The 18,873-nt window shown below is 50.2% G+C and overlaps 1 protein-coding gene across 2 annotated transcripts in view; it reads right to left on the reverse strand.

The window, feature by feature from the left end:
• The window catches only part of IGDCC4 (immunoglobulin superfamily DCC subclass member 4), an 86,663-nt gene extending 69,000 nt beyond the window's left edge, over window positions 1-17,663 (reverse strand). For both annotated transcript variants that reach the window (XM_050309426.1, XM_050309425.1), the window contains exon 1: window positions 17,507-17,663. In XM_050309426.1, the coding sequence (XP_050165383.1) occupies window positions 17,507-17,615 (109 nt within the window). In that variant the 5' untranslated portion in view covers window positions 17,616-17,663. The remainder of the gene's footprint in view (window positions 1-17,506) is intronic.
• Window positions 17,664-18,873: the final 1,210 nt, after the last annotated feature.

An 18,873-nucleotide genomic window follows, 5' to 3' on the forward strand; every position in this document is an offset into this window, starting at 1 on the left:
TTCAAATTAAGGGGGTTCTGCTGAATGGCAGCAAACACCAGGGTAGGGAATGGCAATTTCCAGCTAAAAGCATAAGAACATCCTCACCAAAGTGCCTGAGCCAGCCAACCAGCACAGATAAACACTAACAACTGCTCCTGTGAAATCTGGCCTCCAGGTTCACACCACTCCCAAGCAGGAGCAGGCAAAAGAACTGGCACTTCTCAGAACACCAGCACCTCTGTCCATCAACTGTGATTTAAAAACTACCTACAGGGACTTCTGAATATCCATTCTGACTTGTCTACGAGAAGAAGCTTATTATTATCATAATTATTAGTAACAATTATACAACTATTATATATGTTAATATATGTCAACAGAATAAGAATATTAATATATTCTCTACAGGGTATTCCACAGAATTAATGAGATCTCGTAATGAGCCTAACCTCTCTGACATCTTGCTGATACTTATTTCTAGGGAAGCTACTAAATTCCATGTGCATCTGCTCCAGCAGAGCACTGGCTTGCAACTCACTGCATACCCGTGGGTGCAAAGGACGTGAATGCTGATGAACATGAACGGAGGTTCGTGCCTTGCTGGGGGCAGTGATGGAAGAGGGAGACGTGCAGTTACTCCTCTTACCTTTATTATCAAGCTGGTTCCCTCTACCACAGGCAGCTCTGAGCAGCCAAGTCTTAACCCAGCTCAGCTCCTGCTGCAGTGAATGCCAGCCAGTCCCCAAGAGCTCTTTGTCACTGGCACATGGATTCAAGCACATCACAGCCCGGTCCCCATCTCCACACCCACCTTCTCTACAAGTCATTTGAAGTCAACTCCAGCAAGGCTGCTGCTCACAGCCCTGTTCTGATAGTGGTTTTAGCTGGCATGCAGGGCTTCCCACCCTCTGACACCTTCCCAGGTGCCAAGGAAAGGGAAATAAGCACTCTCCCATGCACTGGGAAAGAAACCACAGTGCAACCCCAAAGCCAGTGAAATACACCCCCAGGACACTCAGAGCCAGCCACAGGGATATAACCAGGGGCACACAAGGCAACTGCTGTGTTAATGTGCATCCTACCTCTTGTACAAGCTGAGATCCGGGAACAAGAGGTAACTCATTCCAGCAGCAGACCCCAGAAGCCCTAATTCTCTGGTAGTGAAGTCAGCAGTAAAATTCCCACAGACAGAGGATTTAGCCCTCGAGAAGTCCAAAACAAAAGCGGCATCTGTGACTCACCCAGGAGACCCACAGCCACAACAGTGTAAAAATTACATTCACATGGACCTGATGCCACTCATGGAGCCTTTCTGCTGGCAGACCCAGTCTCTGAGCACACTTCTCCCCCTCTTTTGTTCCTTACAGGATATTTGCATGGAAACAAGAGAGCCGTTTCTCAGCTGCTCATCTCCTCCTGCTGTCTACCCTTCCCCAACGGAAGACAGACTTTTCAGAGAGGCTGTTTTCATGCAAATAGCCCTGAAAGACAGAAGAACAGAGCACATGAGCACCTCGCAGAGCCAGGGTGCCAGCTACCATGCCAGGGATACCCCATGTGCACAGGAACCATCGCACCCTCTCGGTGATGAAAGTGCTACGTGGGTACCTGGGAAGAGAACACTGGGAGACTTTCAGAGCATCCTTATGGACAGCAAGGCTCTTTCTTCAAGATCACATTGAGAAGGTCCACTTGTGTAGGATGCAACACCAACCAGCAGCCAGGAAAAGCCCTGATAGCCTGTGGTACCCCCACACCCAGCACTAACATGTGGCACCATCAGTACAAGACTCCCTCAAAACAACTCAACCCAACAGTTACAGGAGGTTCAAGTTCTGCTCTTGCCCCTGTATTTTCCTATAATTTTTGCTCTTTTATAAACATATTACTGTTGTTCCAGGGGGTTGGTTTATGTGGAAAGCCTAAGGCAAGGGGGGAAGCTGACAGCGACCTGCTCCGTGTATCTAACTCGGAGCGTGAGCCAGACAGCGCTGTCAAAGGGCAAAGAATACACTCTGGAAACAAAACCTCTTTGTTCCTCTAATTTTGTTCCAGTTAAGTCAGTTCAGCTGTTCCATATAACCAGTCAAAAACATTCAGCATTTCCCAAAGTATTTTAAGACTTCAAAGTTGTAGGTTTTATTTTGACAGTTTTAAAGAGCGCAGCTTTTTTTTCTCTTTACAGATTTTTTTTTTGCATTAAAAATAAGGCTGTTTAATAAATTAAGCTTTACAACCACCACTGCCGCTCTGCTTTTATCATGGCTTCAATTAAAATATTGTTTCTTGAAGACAGCTAACGGCTTCTGAGAACAAAAAAAGATGAGGGTGTTTCACTGAGAATGTTTTCAATAGATTCAATTTGTTAAAACTTGTGATTAAAACCAAACTCCAAGTAGGGCAGGCTCCAAAACCGGGGACATTTTAAAGTTGCTGATCTGAACTCAGAACTTTCCAGCCTTAAAAGTAAATTTTATAAAAAGTAAACTCTCCAGCACTCAGCAATGAGGAAAACGTAGGAAAAAGTGACCTCTCTGACACTCACTGATGGGGAAAATGTAGGAAAAACATTTTAGAGCAGTGCCTGGCAGCTCAGCAGAGACAGGAGCTGATCAGGAGCAGGCTGTTCCAGAACAAAACCTTTCTACATAACCCAGGCAACAGATCTGACCTTTTCATCTACAAAAAACACTCAGCCCACCGCTGAACTCATTACTGTGGGAGATCTGTCCTTCAAAACTGGGTTTTTTTTTTCACAGTCTCAGGGCCAAACCTGTTCTGACACCAAATGCCTCCTGTCAGGAAAGTGCTGGAACAGCTCGGGGACAAGACCTGCGCTGAAACCAAAGCTGTGTGAACTCTCCCTGCGTAACCTGAGCCTCCCACGCCCGCGCTGACATTGTCACCACACCGAGCGGGAGCCAGCCAGGGACTCGTGTCTCCAAGAGCAAACAAAAAGAGGGTTATAAAAACTAATTAGCTGTTTGTGCTCACTGCTGCTCTTCTCCTGCGAAGCCGTGACCACAGCGAGGGCATCTCTGAGGGCTTCTCACCAGCAGCTCTGGGATGGACTGGGCTTGGCCAGCCCCACGGTGCCAGCAGCAAAGGCTGCTAATCCCACAGTTCTGAGGTCAAAGCTCCACTCGCACAGTTCACAGTACAGCCCACAACCAGCTGTGTCAGCACAACTGAGAAAGCAGGATCAAGCAGCCGTGGGGACGACGCGTTTAAGCCCGCGATGCTGCCAAATGCTTCGTATCACAGCCCTGCCTATTTGCATTTCTGCCTTGGGCCCCATCTGTAGCTTCCCATCCATGTAAAAGCTGTCCCCAGGGAGAGGGAAGGCTACTGTCCATTTGTTCAACACATCTCAAGTGCATCCAGCTTCAAATGAAGTAGGTGGTAAAACTCTTTGCCGTGCAGTTCTGTCTCTCTTGTTGTCTGGGGGCAGGGAAGACCAGAAATGGAAATTGCTGGTCCAGCAGCTCCGATCAGTCAGTGCCAGGCACCAGTGAGGATCTCGAGCCCTGGCTCCCAGCTCCCAGCCTTCCATGCCAGCACCACATCCTCACCATCAGAAACACTCAATTCTCTCCTCAACTTCCACTTCAGACAAAAGATCCTACAAAGCAGGTCTCCAAATGCAGTATCAGTTAAACCACTTAGCAATAACACACAGGAATAAAATACCTTTAAAATACGGTTACATCCTGTTCCAGAAGACTTAATGGGCCATATTTTTAGCCAGGAATAACCTGAAAACCAGCAGAGACACACTGCAGCACTGAAACTATGTCACTGTAAAGCTATTTCATTACAAGCCACAGCTCTCTTTGCAAAGATTATTCCTTCTAAGAGCCCAGCTATGCTGGTGCAAGGTTTTCCAGCAGCTCATGTGTAGGTGTAACACCCCAGCCCTGGGGGGTCCAACTCAATAACATAATCCAGTGCCTCACAGTAGGGCAGCCAGAAATGAGCCAAACATACCAGGAAAAAGCTGAGAACTAGGAGAAAGAATCCAATAAGCACAGGAGATGGGTCCCTCTCAACACACGTGTCTCAGCAGAGGTCACTGCAATGACTCGGAGCTGGAGGAGGGCCAGGGCACTGTGCATCTGTCAGGGATCCCACCCAGGCTCCAGGCAGGAATCCTCAGACACATGTGAACCACAAGGCTGCAGGAAGCAGGAGCTGCAGCTGAGACCACCCAAACCGCCATGGCTCTCACTACCTGCAGTGACAAAGTGTCCTGCACAGCTGGCAGAGCTGCAGAGGGAGCACAGACCATCCTCAAAGAGCCATTTTCACCACCATCGGCACCTGGAGGTGGCACACAGGGAAGGCAGAGGCAAGGCCAGGCATCTGGCACCTCAACTCGCTTAAGACCAGTGAGCAGTTGTGGAAAGCAAAGACCAGATGAGGCTACAAACCTGGGGCTCAGCAGGATTCAGACATGACAGCACCAGGCACTGGAAGGACACTGCTGCTCATGCCCAGGGATTTGAAGAGTTCAGCAGCACCCACAGCAGCTCATTCCCAAAGTCCCAGGCCTGAACGCTGCACTCCAACTGCCTGGGAGTCCTGCAGGGCTCGTGAGCTGACAGGGCTGGGGAGAGGCCCTGACACAGCCCCCACCCACCACCTGTGGCTCTGGGCAGAGCTCTATCACTCCCTCTCTCCCTGCAAACAGAAAACCAATCACAGAGACACCCCAAGCAAACGCTGGGGGAGTGAGACCCTGTCTGACTCAGAGGGGCTGTGAGACTCCAGTGGCTCTCAGGCTCTAGAGAGAAACGCTACATGGCTCTTCTGGAAGCTGCTCCTTCCCACACGATCCTGGATGAAAGCTGGAGTTAAACACCTACCCAGTCCTTATCTCCTTCATTAAGAGGATTGGAAGAATCTCAAGTTGGCTACATTATCTCCCACCAGCCCAAACCACTCCTATTTGTTACAGAATAATAAAGCCATTAGTACTGAGCAATCACACTATTACACTGTTGTTTTACATGACTGTAATTTAACAGTTCCTCACTGTTTGCTTTAGGAAATCTTTTCCTGAAAGGTCTATGAAATCATGAACTCTTGCTCCAGTTTGAAAACATAGGCATGAGCAGGGATTTCTGCTCCCTAATAAATCACATTCCCCTACGAGTAAACACCAGCTTATAAGAAACATCTTTTGTTTATTGAAAGTAAATGGCATGTGGACATTTTAAACAAAGAGAAGGTGGGAGGCGGAGGGGGACAGACAGATTATGTTTTCCACTTTCATTTTGCCTTGTGTCTAAACAAACAGTTCCTAACAGCTTTGTTTTCCAAACCAACTTTCTCCCAGCTGCTATCTGGAACCACAGAAAGGGAAAGCAATACTCAAGATGTGCAAGGATTACTTGACTTTGCACACTTGTTTTCCTCAGCAATCAGTGTTCTGGGTACACAAGCCAAAGGGAGGGTTACTGGGAGCGAGAATAGCCTTGGAGAGACTGGTTGGCTTCACAACAGATCAGACCTCTCAGACCACGGAAGGGAGAACCAGCATTTTGCCAAGCTTTTGTGACAGCTCCTCTGCCCCCAGAGCCAATCTGCTGCCTTCCACCCAGCCACAACCACACAGACACTTGGAAGATGACTCTGAACCAACAGCTTGGAGAGAAGGCCAGAGAAAACAGCTCTTACAGGCCTCTCAGGGACCAGTCACCTGTAGCGTCTGAAAACAAACTACCATCCTCTATCCTTTTTGCTGTGGTTGTGGCTGTTTCCTTAAGGTACAGGCAGCACAGAAATACTGACCCAAAAAGACCCCAGAAATGATATCAGGATGGAGCAGACTCTAATGTCTCTGAACTTTTCATCATCTTCAAGATCAAAGATCTTAATCATCAAAGATCTTTCTCATTCCTCCTCCTTCAACTGATGATCAAGGCACCAAATATTCCCACGCACCTTTTCCTTCCCTTCTCGCTACACACAGTTTAGTGTTACTCACACCACGTGTGCCTCACAAGTTCATTATCTGCAAGAGATGTGGCAACACTTTGATAAAGTTTCGGGGTGGGAATAGCTACAGTTAATAACAGACCTGCTTCACTCCAACAGCAGAAGATTCCTTGTATCCAAGCATAAATACAGAGAGGTGCCCCTAGGAGAGGCTGAAAAATGATGTGCAAGCACACGGCTCTATCACAGCCCTCACACACCACTGAAACTCGCTATATTTAACCCACCTCCTTTGTAATTAATTACCCATCAGAGCACACAAAACTATGCCACAACCAAAGAGCCCCTCCATAGATGATGTTTAGGCAAATAGCAGATTCTACGCAGCATTAATCTGCTTTTACAGTCCTGACAAAGAAATAACTCAACCTTGGAAGCTGGACCTTCACAGACATAACCCAAAAAGGGCTTGTTACGGAGTCCATAACTTGGTACCTTCTCAATTCCACTACATCCACCCCACCCAGGTCTCTCAGGAAAGCACCTGTAAGCTGGGAACACGCAGGGAGCCCGAGCCAGCCCACACTGTGGGAAGCAAACCCTCTGCACGAGCTCTTTCACGAGGCCTTTCTCTCCCACCGCTGTACAGCTGCCACAACAGCAAAGTCTCCCTGGCAGCACATGGATTTTACTGCTACTCACAGCGCAAATGAGATAATTAGGTCAGAAATCTTCAAAGCCCTGCCACTGCCGTGGGTAATGAGATTCTGCAGTTCACCTGAACATAAAAACGGCAGGAGGAGGGCAGGTGAAGCTCCTTCACCAACAGCCTCAAGTCTGGCTGGGAAGCCACCCAGCAAACAGCTTAGTCCAGCTTCCATCAAGAGGTCGTTCCAGGCAGCTGGGAAGTCCATGTATGAACACAACCCTTAAAAATCAGGAGCATTCACACGGGAGAAGCAGCGGCACAACATATTTGTCAGTAAAACATAAGGTAGAAGCAGCCAAACTACCACGTTTTACCCACTGACAACCCTTTTATCTTGCTCTGTGCTGGCTTTCTCCTCACAAAAAGGGACCAGATCACACCTCTGTTCTTACCTGAAGTGCTGCCTTCAAAGAAAAAGGGCAGAGAACCCTTCTGCAGGGGTGTCGCTTTGGTGACATCCCAAGACACACGCACTCCTCAGACTGAGCTGAAAGCTCTCACAACAAACAAAAATCCCCTGGCATGTATTTGGAACTATTTATTGCACATTTCTGGTTTTTTAAAGTCAAGCAAAGAGCCTCCCTTGTTTACTCATATTTTCTTGATAGGCTGGGGTTCAAGTCTGGAGAGTCTCTTCAGGGCAGGGTGTAAAGTGCCACAGTACAGAGAAGATACAAAATGTCAAAACCAGCTCTAGTGTCAATCCTACCAGGTACCCAAGAAAATACACACATAGACCCTCTTCCTGCTCCTTGTGCTTTCCAGCTCTCTCCAAACAGCCAACCTTGTCCCACAGAACTCCTGCAGCAAGGCCAAGGTGTGCATCTTGTCACTCTGAAAAGACAAGAACCAACTCTCCCACGCTGCATTGGTACAAACTCACCTAACCCCCAAAAGATAAGTCAGGCTCATCAAACCCCTGCCAACTCTCCTGCATTTCCCAGGTAATTGCACAAAGCATGAATTAATGAGAAATAATGAGCCAACACACAGGGGAAGAGAAGACAATTCAGAACAGCAACAAAGAGAACTAATGGGCAAGTATGTTTAATAGCTCAGTGCAGATTGTCACTGCGAGCCCACGTCACCCCACGAGAGGAGTCGTTCTCTGGGAGGACAAGGACACACCACCCACATAGCACAGGAACAAAAGGGAAAGGTGAGGGGGGCTGAGGCCAGCTGTTAATTTTGCAGAGCACAGACAGCGTGGGCAGGCCAGACAGCGCATCAGACTGTCCAGGCACAGCCCTGTCACCATCCACTGCAGGGTCACAAAACCTTCTGGGCTTCACCATCTGGCCTGCAGTGTCTGCCACCAGCTGCCTCCACGGGTGAGGACCACCCCTGGCTTTATCTGGCCATGTTCTGCTCCTTCCTGTTATCACCTAACCCCCACAGGTATGCTATCAACACAGCCAGCCAGCCTTGCCTGGACAACACCAGATAAGAGGGCAGGTTTGACACAGAAATAATAAAAAAGGAGATGCTAAACTGTTATGTCAAAGGAGTGCCCACAGCTACACAATTCACTGATCTTACTGAGGACCTTTGATCCTCCTGGCCTAACTTCTTACCTAGTCCAGTTCTAAAAGACAGGATCTGGCTGTGATCTGCAAACTCAGTTATCACTGAAAATGCAAAGTGAGCTCTTGCAGCTCAGGGATCGTGTTAGGAAAAACAGCAGCATAACGCCCTGATCCTTGGCTGTGGGGATGCACGTGAAGGTGGAGGAAAACAAGGAGCAGCACCACCTTCTGAGGGTCAGAATGGGTGGAAATCTGCCCTCCCATTTCCAAACTTAAACCTTCATCTCTCATAACAACATGAGGAAAATATATTTCATTGCCTGTTTCAAAAACCCCTCACACCTACTTGGCTGTTTAACATCCCAGTGACTACAGTGTATTTACCCACTGTCAGCCCAAGTTTCTCTTCAGAGCACATAAATCTTTCCTTTTTCCAAAGCTGCAGCCAGCTGAAACCCGACAGTTTGAGGACAAAGCAGTAAAAGGCCTGGGTCTGCTTCCAAGTAGTGAAGGACACGCTTTCCACGCACAGTATCCGAGCAGCAGGATTCCTGTGGGGACCGTCACACCACTTTGGGGCCCTCCTGGATCAACGGGGGTCCAGGCTGGGTTGTGATGCTTTTCCCTGCCTGCCTCTGGGCTTCTGCTTATTTCACCAAAACATACCTAAAAATAACACCTGAATTCACACCGAGCTTTTGTCAAAAACACCCCAGATCACCCACTGCTCTCCACAGTGGGGAGAGTTTTGCCTCTGTGTATCCAGTTGCTACACGAGCACCCGAGATGGTGGCTGCTCTGGACCAAGGAATCCAACCTCATTTATTACTAAAACCAGCTTTATTCCATTAATCTAGACTAATTACTGCTGCTCCTCTTTTAATGAGTTCTGTTGTGCCTCAGCACGTAACAGCAGCACAGGAGGAATCCTCATCTTCATAGCCAGGCAATTTTGGGCCTCTTTGAGCAGCTCCTTCTCCAGTGTTAAGAAGCAAATTGTGAGAATGATGCCTCTTCCAGAGAGCCAGTTTCATCTCAGGGAAGGTTGTGTGATCATTCTCACGTTCAGGTCAGTAACAGCCTTGCAAAATCTCCTTGATCCAACTTTTACTACTGTTGAGCAGGGATTACCATCAATTGAGCCCACCCTGTATTAGCCAGGGATTATTTGTTAGTCACCAGCCTACAATCACTTGCATTTTCCAGCAGAGACCTTCACATCGCTCAGATAGCTCGCAGGATAATCCAAGTCACATTTTGAATGAAATCTATATAAAAATACATATCCACACCGTCATCTTCCCCCTTCCAAAACACACAGTTAGTTCAGCTTAGAAAATGCCATAAAAATTAGTTCTGTCAAATTTCTAGTCTAACAAGTTTCTGGTGAGAAGAAAATATTCCCTATGAGGGCAGCATTTTTTTAAAACCTCACAAACTTTAAAATGCACAAATAAATATTCAGGAATTTTCATTTACAGGCCTGTACATACCACACACCAGCTTAACCTTTCTCTTTAAAACTCTGTATGGAAGTAACACACACATGCCCAATCCTGATGCTTCCTCCGGTGTCCTGCATGTGAAGGTCCTGCTGCAACACCCAAAATCTGCCTCAGTAACAGCTTGGCTGCTCAGCAAAGAGACACTCTCAGAGCTTAAAGGTTTCTTTACTTTTCCCTCTGCTTGGCTCTGATCCCACCACATCTGGAAACCCACATCCAGCACTCGCTGTCTGAGCTGAACAGCAGCTCTGCACTGAGCTGAGAGGGAACAGGTGCCCCTAGGGAATTGCAGGGGCTTCCAAATCCAAGAAGTCAGGCTCTGAACTGAAGTAGTAAGAGATTTCCCCAGCTGAGCAAACACCTGACTGCTGGGAAAAGCAGGGCTTACTTAGTAGTGTCAGCTACAGAAGGGCGAGATTAGGGATGGAAAACAGGTGAAAAACTCAAGGACCTGCACGTACTTGGCTCGGTAAAGAGCAGGTCACAGGAAATGTGGTCAGTGTACACTCCTCACAGGGACGCTTTGCATACCAGTACCTGCCTTCACACACCCCTATAAACCCCAGCAAGGTAAACTCGGACTGACGGTGCCCAGAGCTGAGCAAGGACACCAAACCAGCTTCCCGAGGGGCTGAGATGGACAAGCACCCACAGGAAACGTTTGAGTCAGAAGTGGATGTTGCCTTTTGAGAGATGCTCTTGTTCAAGCACAAGTATCAAACCTGGAACAAGGAACATCCTCAGCTTCCCACAGCACACACGACACAGCCTCGCTCGCCTTAAAACATTCAGAACCATCCAAGAGCCTTGACTGGTGTAAAAAACAAAGAGTGAGAAGAATTATCTGACAGCTCAGCCTCGTGCCTGGAAGCTGAAGTGTTGCTGAAGCCTTTCACCCCTCACTTAACTCCTCTGCTGCTAAACAGCAAATCCTGGCAGCAGCCACGAGCGTGAAGTAAATGGGAAGCTCTTCTCTGCCAGCAGCTGGGAGAAACTTCCTTCTCTCCCCACTCTGCACGCAAAGAAAACCCCACAATAGCACTTGTGGTAGTGCTGCCAGCCAGATTTTCCACCGACAGGCTCTTGAGGAAAGCCTCCAGATACGAAGTCTGCTCCTAAGGACCCTCTTCAAGCGGATGACATTTGACTTTGGGAACGTACAGCTCATCTTCTCCAGGAAAGGTTCCCTTTGTTTTCAGTACAGAGAGAAGAGCACAAAGGGAAAGGAAGGAAAGTTGCATTTATGGTGACCCAGGGAACACAGAGCTAAATAATTTTGATCAAGTATTTTGATTTCTCTGACAAAAGCAGCAATCAGCACTGACACAAACAACTGCTTAGCAAGCTGGGGGGGGGCACCAGGGGTAAATCAAACCAGAGTTTGAAGATGCTTATCTTTCCATCACAATTGCCACCAATGACAGTAATTTACATGGCTAATAGGCAGTATTATGTTTACAAAACCATTCTTGGGAGGGAGAATCTAAACAATTTTTGCCAACCCAGCAAAGGAGCTGGTGTTGGATCAGATGCTGAGATTCTTTGTCCCCTTCTATCTCATTTGAGTGCATTTTGCCAGGATGCCTTGCTATGGAACGACACACAGTGCCTTCATAAACGTCTTCTCAAGCACACAGAGACCTGTGGAGCACACGATCACCCTCCTGTGCCAGGCTGAATCCTCCAGCAGCAGGGCTGCCTGAGCCTCTGTGACAAGGGAAAACACCTATCAAGTAGGAAACAAGGGAGCCAAGCCGGCAGCCCCAGCTCCCCCACCCCGTGCCCCACTTGTACCCCCTGCTGAAGATAACCCCAAAGGAGCCCCTGAACCTCCTACCCAACCCTTATCTCCCATACAGGGGCAGGTCCAAACCCCCTCCCATCAGCCTGAACATCTGCTAATTCTCTGCCCTCCCCAATCCTTCTTCTTTTTGGTTTTTTTTGGGCTCCCAGTCTCTTTTTGCAAGCTCTCCCAAGGCTTTGCCAGGAGTCAAACAGAAAAGTGGGACTGGCAGGGCACAGGAATGGGCTGCAACTGGCCCAGTCCCTCTGGATCAACATGGATTACAGTTATCATTCCTTTAAGGCAGCACTGGTACTTCCAGAAAGGTAAGAGCACATCACATCATCACTACAAGGAGCACAGTGGAGTTTTTCGCTACACAATGAGCGGAAAAAAGACACAAAAAAGGGACAAGAACTTCCAAAAGAACATAAATGCTTTCTCAGTTGCAACAACAAACAAATAAATATTGCAATAAAAACAAATGGAGGGGGTGAGGAATCAGTGAACATCTGACTAATTTTCTTTAAAAAATCAGAGAAAATTCCACTCGTGTGTGGAAAAATACAGGCACCCATTCTGCAGTCATATCCAACAGCCAGCCAAGAGCCACAGAGAAGACAGTCCTGCCTTAAGAGCAAAATGTGAGGTAATTTTAGAACCTGTAAGCACTGACGATGCTTCTGAAAAAGATTTATCAAATCCCTGAGTGCACGGACAGACAGGTTTTGCCAAAACCCTCAGTGTATCCACACGGCCAGGACAGGGCATGAGAAATCCATCCCATTAAGTAATGACCTTTTGGTCACACCAATTAACTTGATCATCTATTGACAGTCAATTTAGAAACGATCAAGGATGCACATTTCCCAGCACAGACAGTGAGACAGAAAACAGGACCTTATCACATCCCTGCCCCCAGCCTGGCATTGCTTCTGCATCCCGGTTTGCTCCACATCTCTGCAAGTTCTGCCATCCCAGCACCATTTTAACAGTTTAATTTCCCAAACTCTTGCATTTAACGAGGTGCTAAGCCATCCCAACTCCAACAGGAATGTGGTTCAAAGGCCCGAGCAGGAAATGGGAGCAGGGAAGTCACTCAGAATAAGGGAAGGGCCACAGCAGAGTGTGCACAAATGCAACACTTCACACCCCAGATTTTAATTCTCCCACCAATTTGGGCTGAGAGCAAGCCTTGGGGATGCCCACAATTCTTTAACACACCTTAAACATTAATGACCTGTCCTCAAGAAATCCGTGAGAGATCTGGGAAAAAAAAATTAAAATATAAAAAACCAGGAAAGGGATAAAATAAACCAGGTTATTCAACAGCTCAGCTGGATTTAATAAGGCAGTAACAGGCAATTGCGTTTAAAATGCTGATAAAGATTTTTGAATTATTTCAGAACATCTGATACGAAAGTTTCCCTGGAATACAGTAATTGCTTATCATAACCACCACAAAGTATGTTTATTACCCACAGAGATAAGACACGGCAGCTGCTGGACTTCTCAGATAAAGCAAGGCTGTATCAGAGCAGCAGGATCCCACGGATTAGGAGCAGGAGAGGATCTGAGTGAACACAGACACCAAAGGGCATCAGTGACATGAAGGAAAACACATCCAGGAGAAGCTCCACAAGCTCCACACTCACCAAGTGCCCCGACACCTGCACACAGGACAGTGTTAGATAGCTCAGACAAGGCTGATGGCACCTGGCTGGGCTCTCCCAGGGAATTTCCCATCTCAGCAGCTGCAGTTGCAGCAGATATTTACCCTCCTGCAAGGAAACACTGATGAGCTCTTCCTCTCCCTTGAAGGCTCCACCACTTTTCAGAATTAGGAAATTCAACCACGTTTCAAGGATGACTTCAGCATATCCAAAGCCAGACAAACCAGAAGCTCTTCAGACTTCCCCCCACATCTGGTGGGGGGTTTAGCAGCTCTGTAAGGGCTGTGTGAAAACAGCTCAATCCTACTTTCTGTGAAGATGGCAGATTCAGTTTTAGCAACTGTGGATCCTCTCACCAACAAGCTGTTAAGTCAGAAAAGCACAAGCAGAGCTTGGAGGTCCCTTACCCGTGGGATTTAATGAATGCAAGAAGGGTGCTTGGAGTGATGGTGTTCCTCGTGTTTGCAGTGTGCAACAGCACCTCCTGCCCAGCAGGAACAAAGGGGGAAACTGAGGCAGAGACAGCAAGTGACCAAGGGATTCAAACCAGATGTGACTGACCAGCAGGGCCAGAATTACTGGGAAAAGGGAGATGGACAGGCAACCAGATGGCACAATGACATCTCCTTCCAAAACCAGGCTAACAATACTGTAGACAAGCAGGTCCAGTTCTTCTCCAGAAAGTAACAAAATTGCACCAGAGTTGATTTTGGCCCAACACGCACTTGGCAAATACTGATAACAGGGATTTACCATATCCCCTCCAGTATTACAGCTGACTATAAAACAAACATTTGCTTCCTACTGATAACAAAATGACTATGAGCACTCAGGGTTTGTAAAGGTTAAGGTTTCTCTGTCACCCAAGGCAGGGCTGTAATTCCCAATGTCCAAGGAAAAAATCCCCTACACGTAACACTGGCCTCGGTTTTCCCTCAGGTACCCACTCACCTCATGAAGAGATACAGTTTGGGATGGATTCCAGCAACAAATTACAATTAGATTAAATATTAATTCCCATCTTAATTATATAACCATGACTAGGCTTAATGGCCTTGCAGCCATTTAAACAGGAGAGGAGCGTGTAAATGGTGCAAAGCAACATCCCTTATGCTGCAAATGCCCAGACTGGTTCCCAGGCACCTGGATTTTTTCCCTGGGAGAACAGCCAGCTTTTGGAAGAGCAGCTCCAAGGGAGGTAAGAATTCAAATCATCTGGCAGGCAATATGGGATCAGGAGTCAGAAATCTAAGGGACAGCACAGCACCCTGCGCTCGGGATAGCTGTGCACTGGAATGACAAAGATCACATATCTGCTGAGCACTTACTGAGGGATTTCATCCTCTCCACACCTCTGACAGAGAGAAACATCTCTACATTTGTCTAAAGGTGGGCCATGAGGATCCCAGGGCAGGTGAAGCAACCGGCCCAGGATCACAGTGGGCACTGAGGTGAGATGTCCTGGATGCAACCCCCAGCCCAGCCCAGCCGTTCCCAAAATCACGTGGCCCTGGTGCCTCTGTGCTGTCCCACAGAAGCTGCCTCCAGCTCCAAATCAGGCTGCACACAGGGAGAATCCTCTCCCTTCATCCCCAGGAAAGGCAGATTGCCAGACATTTTATTTTCTGATTCTTACTTGCACCCGAGGTGGCTCAGGCACCACCAGCAGTCACCCACCCCGGTGGGGCCCCTGCAGCACATCAAACCTGCTGCAGCTGCCGGGAGAAACTCTGCTGCAAAAGAGGGGGGAGATGCCTGAGAACAAGCAGGTTCTGCTTCACTTGTAGACCTCAAGGCAGTGAGAGGAGAGGGCATTAAAAAGAAAAAAAAAAAGAAGGAAAAAGCTAGGGAAAACAAAACCAGAACCAAGCCTGAGCTGTTTCTCCTTCAGGCTCACACAGTAGAAGACAAACAGTGAAATGCCAGCAGGAACATTCCCCACTTTGGAGCAGCCTGTCACGACAGCCCCGGCACTGCAGCAGGCTCCGGTGGGAGAGACCTGCCCCTGGAAACGGGATAAGGCAAACCTCGCTGTGCACACCAGGTGGGCACTGTCGGTGCCCCCCATTCCTTGGGGGCTGTAGGACACATCCCATCCCTGCACCACCCACCCCTCGGAGCGGTGACACCGCAACGCCACAGGATCCGCAGGCAGGTGACAGCGATTCCCAAACAATGGGAATGCCGACTTGCCCGGCACTCGCAGCACTCAGCGGGGTCACGCTGCCAAGGAGAACGCAAGAGGAAGGATAAAACAAATCACAGCTCAAGCGAGGTGATGTCGAAAAAGGAAATCTGTTCTATAGCAAGAGGAATCAACCACAAACCCAAATGACACAAACCCAGATGGATTTCAGCTGATCCCTCAGATGGAAAGCTCAGCCCACTTCCCATCAACATGTTCCCTGCAGAGAGCCCCAAGGAATGGCACCAGCACAACCCCCTTGCCGGAGTCAACTGGAGAGGGGTTGTTTTGTGGTTGCTTTTTTTCCTTAAATACTTTCCTGCTACTGCAGGGAAAACAGGCTCAAAGTCAGACAGCAGAAGGCTTTCAAAAACACTGGATCACATCCCCAGCAAGTGCCACTGCTTCCATCAAGTCCAGAGGGGGAAAGCGTTTTCTGCTCCTCTCCTAGGTACTCCATACCCAGCGAGGCTTGAACTTTTGGATGAAAACACATGGGCTTTGGGATCAAACACAGACTTTCCCAAAACCATTTCAACCCTGTGCCAAATTAATTTCAGATTGAAACAAGTCCATGTTTTTCTTTTCAGAATCAAACCCACCTGTTGGAAAGCACATCCGCATGTACCAAGCGGCACGTCCAGGGACTGCACGGACGCACTCCCTGCCTCCCTACACAAGACGTGGCCCATTGTTAGAAAACAAACAGAAACAATTTTCACTCCTTGCCTAATTGCTCGCAAAAAACGCCAAGAAGCCACAACTGTAAATTCCCGCAAAGCATTTGAACTTTTCTCGTTGAAGTGGGTTTGGAAAAACAACGTCCACTCCACCACCCCCATTTTTTCTGGTTTTTTTAAAGATCATTGTTCTCTATTACAAGCCTCGGGACCCACTTAGCTGTTTGCTCAAACACACAGGAGGTGCAGCTCCCACCCAGTCCAGCTCACCAGCCCGGCTGCTGGTGGGGTCAGAGCTTGCCATCCATCCGGGAAAACCCACAGGCACTGGTGACAATGGCCCATTTACATGGACCGTTATTCACTTCTACCACAGCACCTAGGTCAACTCATAACCTACCCCTTGTACGGCAGCTCGCAATGTTCTGAAGAAAAAGAAAGAAAAGAAAAACAACCCTGCAGCCATCCACGTGCTGTTATTATGCTCTGCCGAACCTGAATGCATCATAAAAGGAATAAAACCGTACAATGACATAGGGATGGCTCCTCCACCGCAAGTATACCCTGTTTAGGAGGGATTTTAAACGAGAGCAAGTCCGCAGCTCACATTTATCAGAGTGGCTCTGCCAGCCTACACCTTTGTGCGTGCACAGGGAATGAACCCCACACACCAAGGTCCACAGTTTGACCGACTCTTGGTGCAAACTTCGACGGCAAGCGCAGGAAGTCCCAAACGTGCCCGGCGGCCGTGTACGTGTGTCCTCGCACGGAGCTGTTTGCGTAACCATTGCAAAACTCGGGCACAAGGAGCGTGGCTATCCCTGGGTCACTTCCTTGACCAACGGGACATCTGCCCGGCCACACATCCCGTGCCAGAGGCAGCAAAGCAGGGGGCAGCGAGGGTCCCCACCATATCCCCGCCAGACACACCTGGGCCTGCTCTGGCCACGCCACGCTGGACAAGCGCTTCATCACCAGCCAGCCTGGCACGGCCACTGACCCTCCAGAGAAAACTTGTCACTGTCCAGGCACAGACCGGGGACGCTGCTTCAAGTCCGCTGCCCTCCCCAACCCAGCCACTGAAGGGGGTCCCTGTGGGCAGCGTCACCCTCCAAGTGTGAGGGTGTCACCCCCAGGGTCACCCTCCAAAGGTGACCCCAGAAGAGGCACCGTCCAGACACGGGCACCTCCACGGGTTGAGGCCATGGGCGCAGCTGTCGCCCGACTCGGCAGGGAAGAAGGGGATGGGGGAGAGCGCGGGGAATGGCCACGGAGGGACGGGACGGCCACTGAAGGGGGGAAAGGGTGACTGGGGGAGAATGGTCACTAAGCGGGAGAGAGAGCTGGAACCGGGGGTGAGAACCGGCGGTGCGAGGGTCCCGTCCGGGCAGCCCATCCCCGCGGAGCCGCCCGCTGCCCGGGCGAGGGCAGGTGGCACCGCGACCGCCCGCGGGCTGGGGGGCACCGACCCTTTCCTCCTCCCTCCCTCCCTCCCTCCCTCCCTCCGTCCCCTCCTCACCCACCTTGCACAGCCAGGACGGCGAAGGCGGAGAAGCAGAGACAAAGCAGCAGGTCCTCCAGCGCCATGTAAGCCCCGCCGGGCGCCGGGAGCAGGGGCCGCCGCGGCCGCATCTACGAGGGGAGCGCGCTCTCCCGCCGCCCCACCGCCATCTTGTGCGAGCGCCCCGGCCCCAGCCCCAGCCCCGCGCTGCCCGCCGGGCCCCGCTGCCGGGGGCGGCCCTGGGCTGCCGCTGCTCCGCCTTTGTCACCGGCCCGGCCGCCCCTCCGAGGGGCTCCTCCCGCCGCCCGGCAGCGCCCGCACCAACAGGTTGCTGCCAGCCCGGGCGGGGGGAGCGGCCCCGCTCGCTGAGGCGGGGCGGGGGGGGGGTGGAAAGCAGGTGCGGGGCTCCTCCGCCCGCCGGCAGCTCCGCAAGCCGCAAACATTTGTAACGTTTTATGTGGGGTTTTTTAATTAATTTTTTTCCTCCCACATCTCTTTAGGGTTTTTCTTCCCGGTATTGCCACACGTGAGTGTGGAGGGCACCGCGCCGCATGCAGCCGCCGCGCTCCCCTCACGGTGCTGCCCGGGGACGCCTCAGGCGGTCCCGCTCCCTCAGGGAGGGGGGCACGGCAGGTGCGGGGCTCCGGCGGCGGCTCCACAAGCCACAAGCATTTATAACACTTTACGTGGGGGGTTTTAATTAATATTTTCCTCTGACTCTAAGTTTTTTTTTCCGGTTTGGCCACGGGTGAGCGCGGAGGGCACCGAGCCGCCCGCAGCCGCCGCGCTCCCCTCACGGTGCCGCCTCAGCGGCCCCGCTGCCCGTCGGGGCTGCCGAGGCTCCCCGCGCTGGGCAGCGGAGGGAATCGGACACCAGAGACCGCATCGCCATCCCTTTGCTGGGGCTCAGTCTCGAGGCACAGCTCCTCCAGGTGTTTGTCGTTCATTGGGCGTCAAAGCCTGTGCTGCTCAGCTGCCTGTGAAAATAAAGAGAATAAAATACACGGTGTGGCACGTCCGCACCCCATCACTGCGGAGAGAGGCAGGACCCCTCCACCAGCCCAGCTCGTCTCCATGAGGAAGGCAGATGAGAGATGGAGCCCGGTGTTGCTGCCTCCCGGGCTTGGCTTGGCTGGGTCCCAGACACGAACTCCACACCCCTGTAAAGCCACAGGTGCAGGTTTGGTCCTGAGGGAAAGTGACACCAAACCCTCCTTTTGGCACGTGGCACCAACCACCAGGGCAGCTGCATTTGGAGCGGATCTGCTTTGGCCTCCGAAGGGAGATGAAGCTGCCCCGCACACCAGGATGTTTTATCACAGCGGGGTGGAATGTGGAGAGGGCTCCAGCTATGCGGAATATGAAAAAAGAAACCTTTTTAATCCAGAC

The sequence above is a fragment of the Myiozetetes cayanensis genome, unplaced genomic scaffold, assembly GCF_022539395.1.
Source record: "Myiozetetes cayanensis isolate MyiCay16 unplaced genomic scaffold, myiCay2020 scf14, whole genome shotgun sequence".
Classification (NCBI taxonomy): Eukaryota; Metazoa; Chordata; class Aves; order Passeriformes; family Tyrannidae; genus Myiozetetes; species Myiozetetes cayanensis.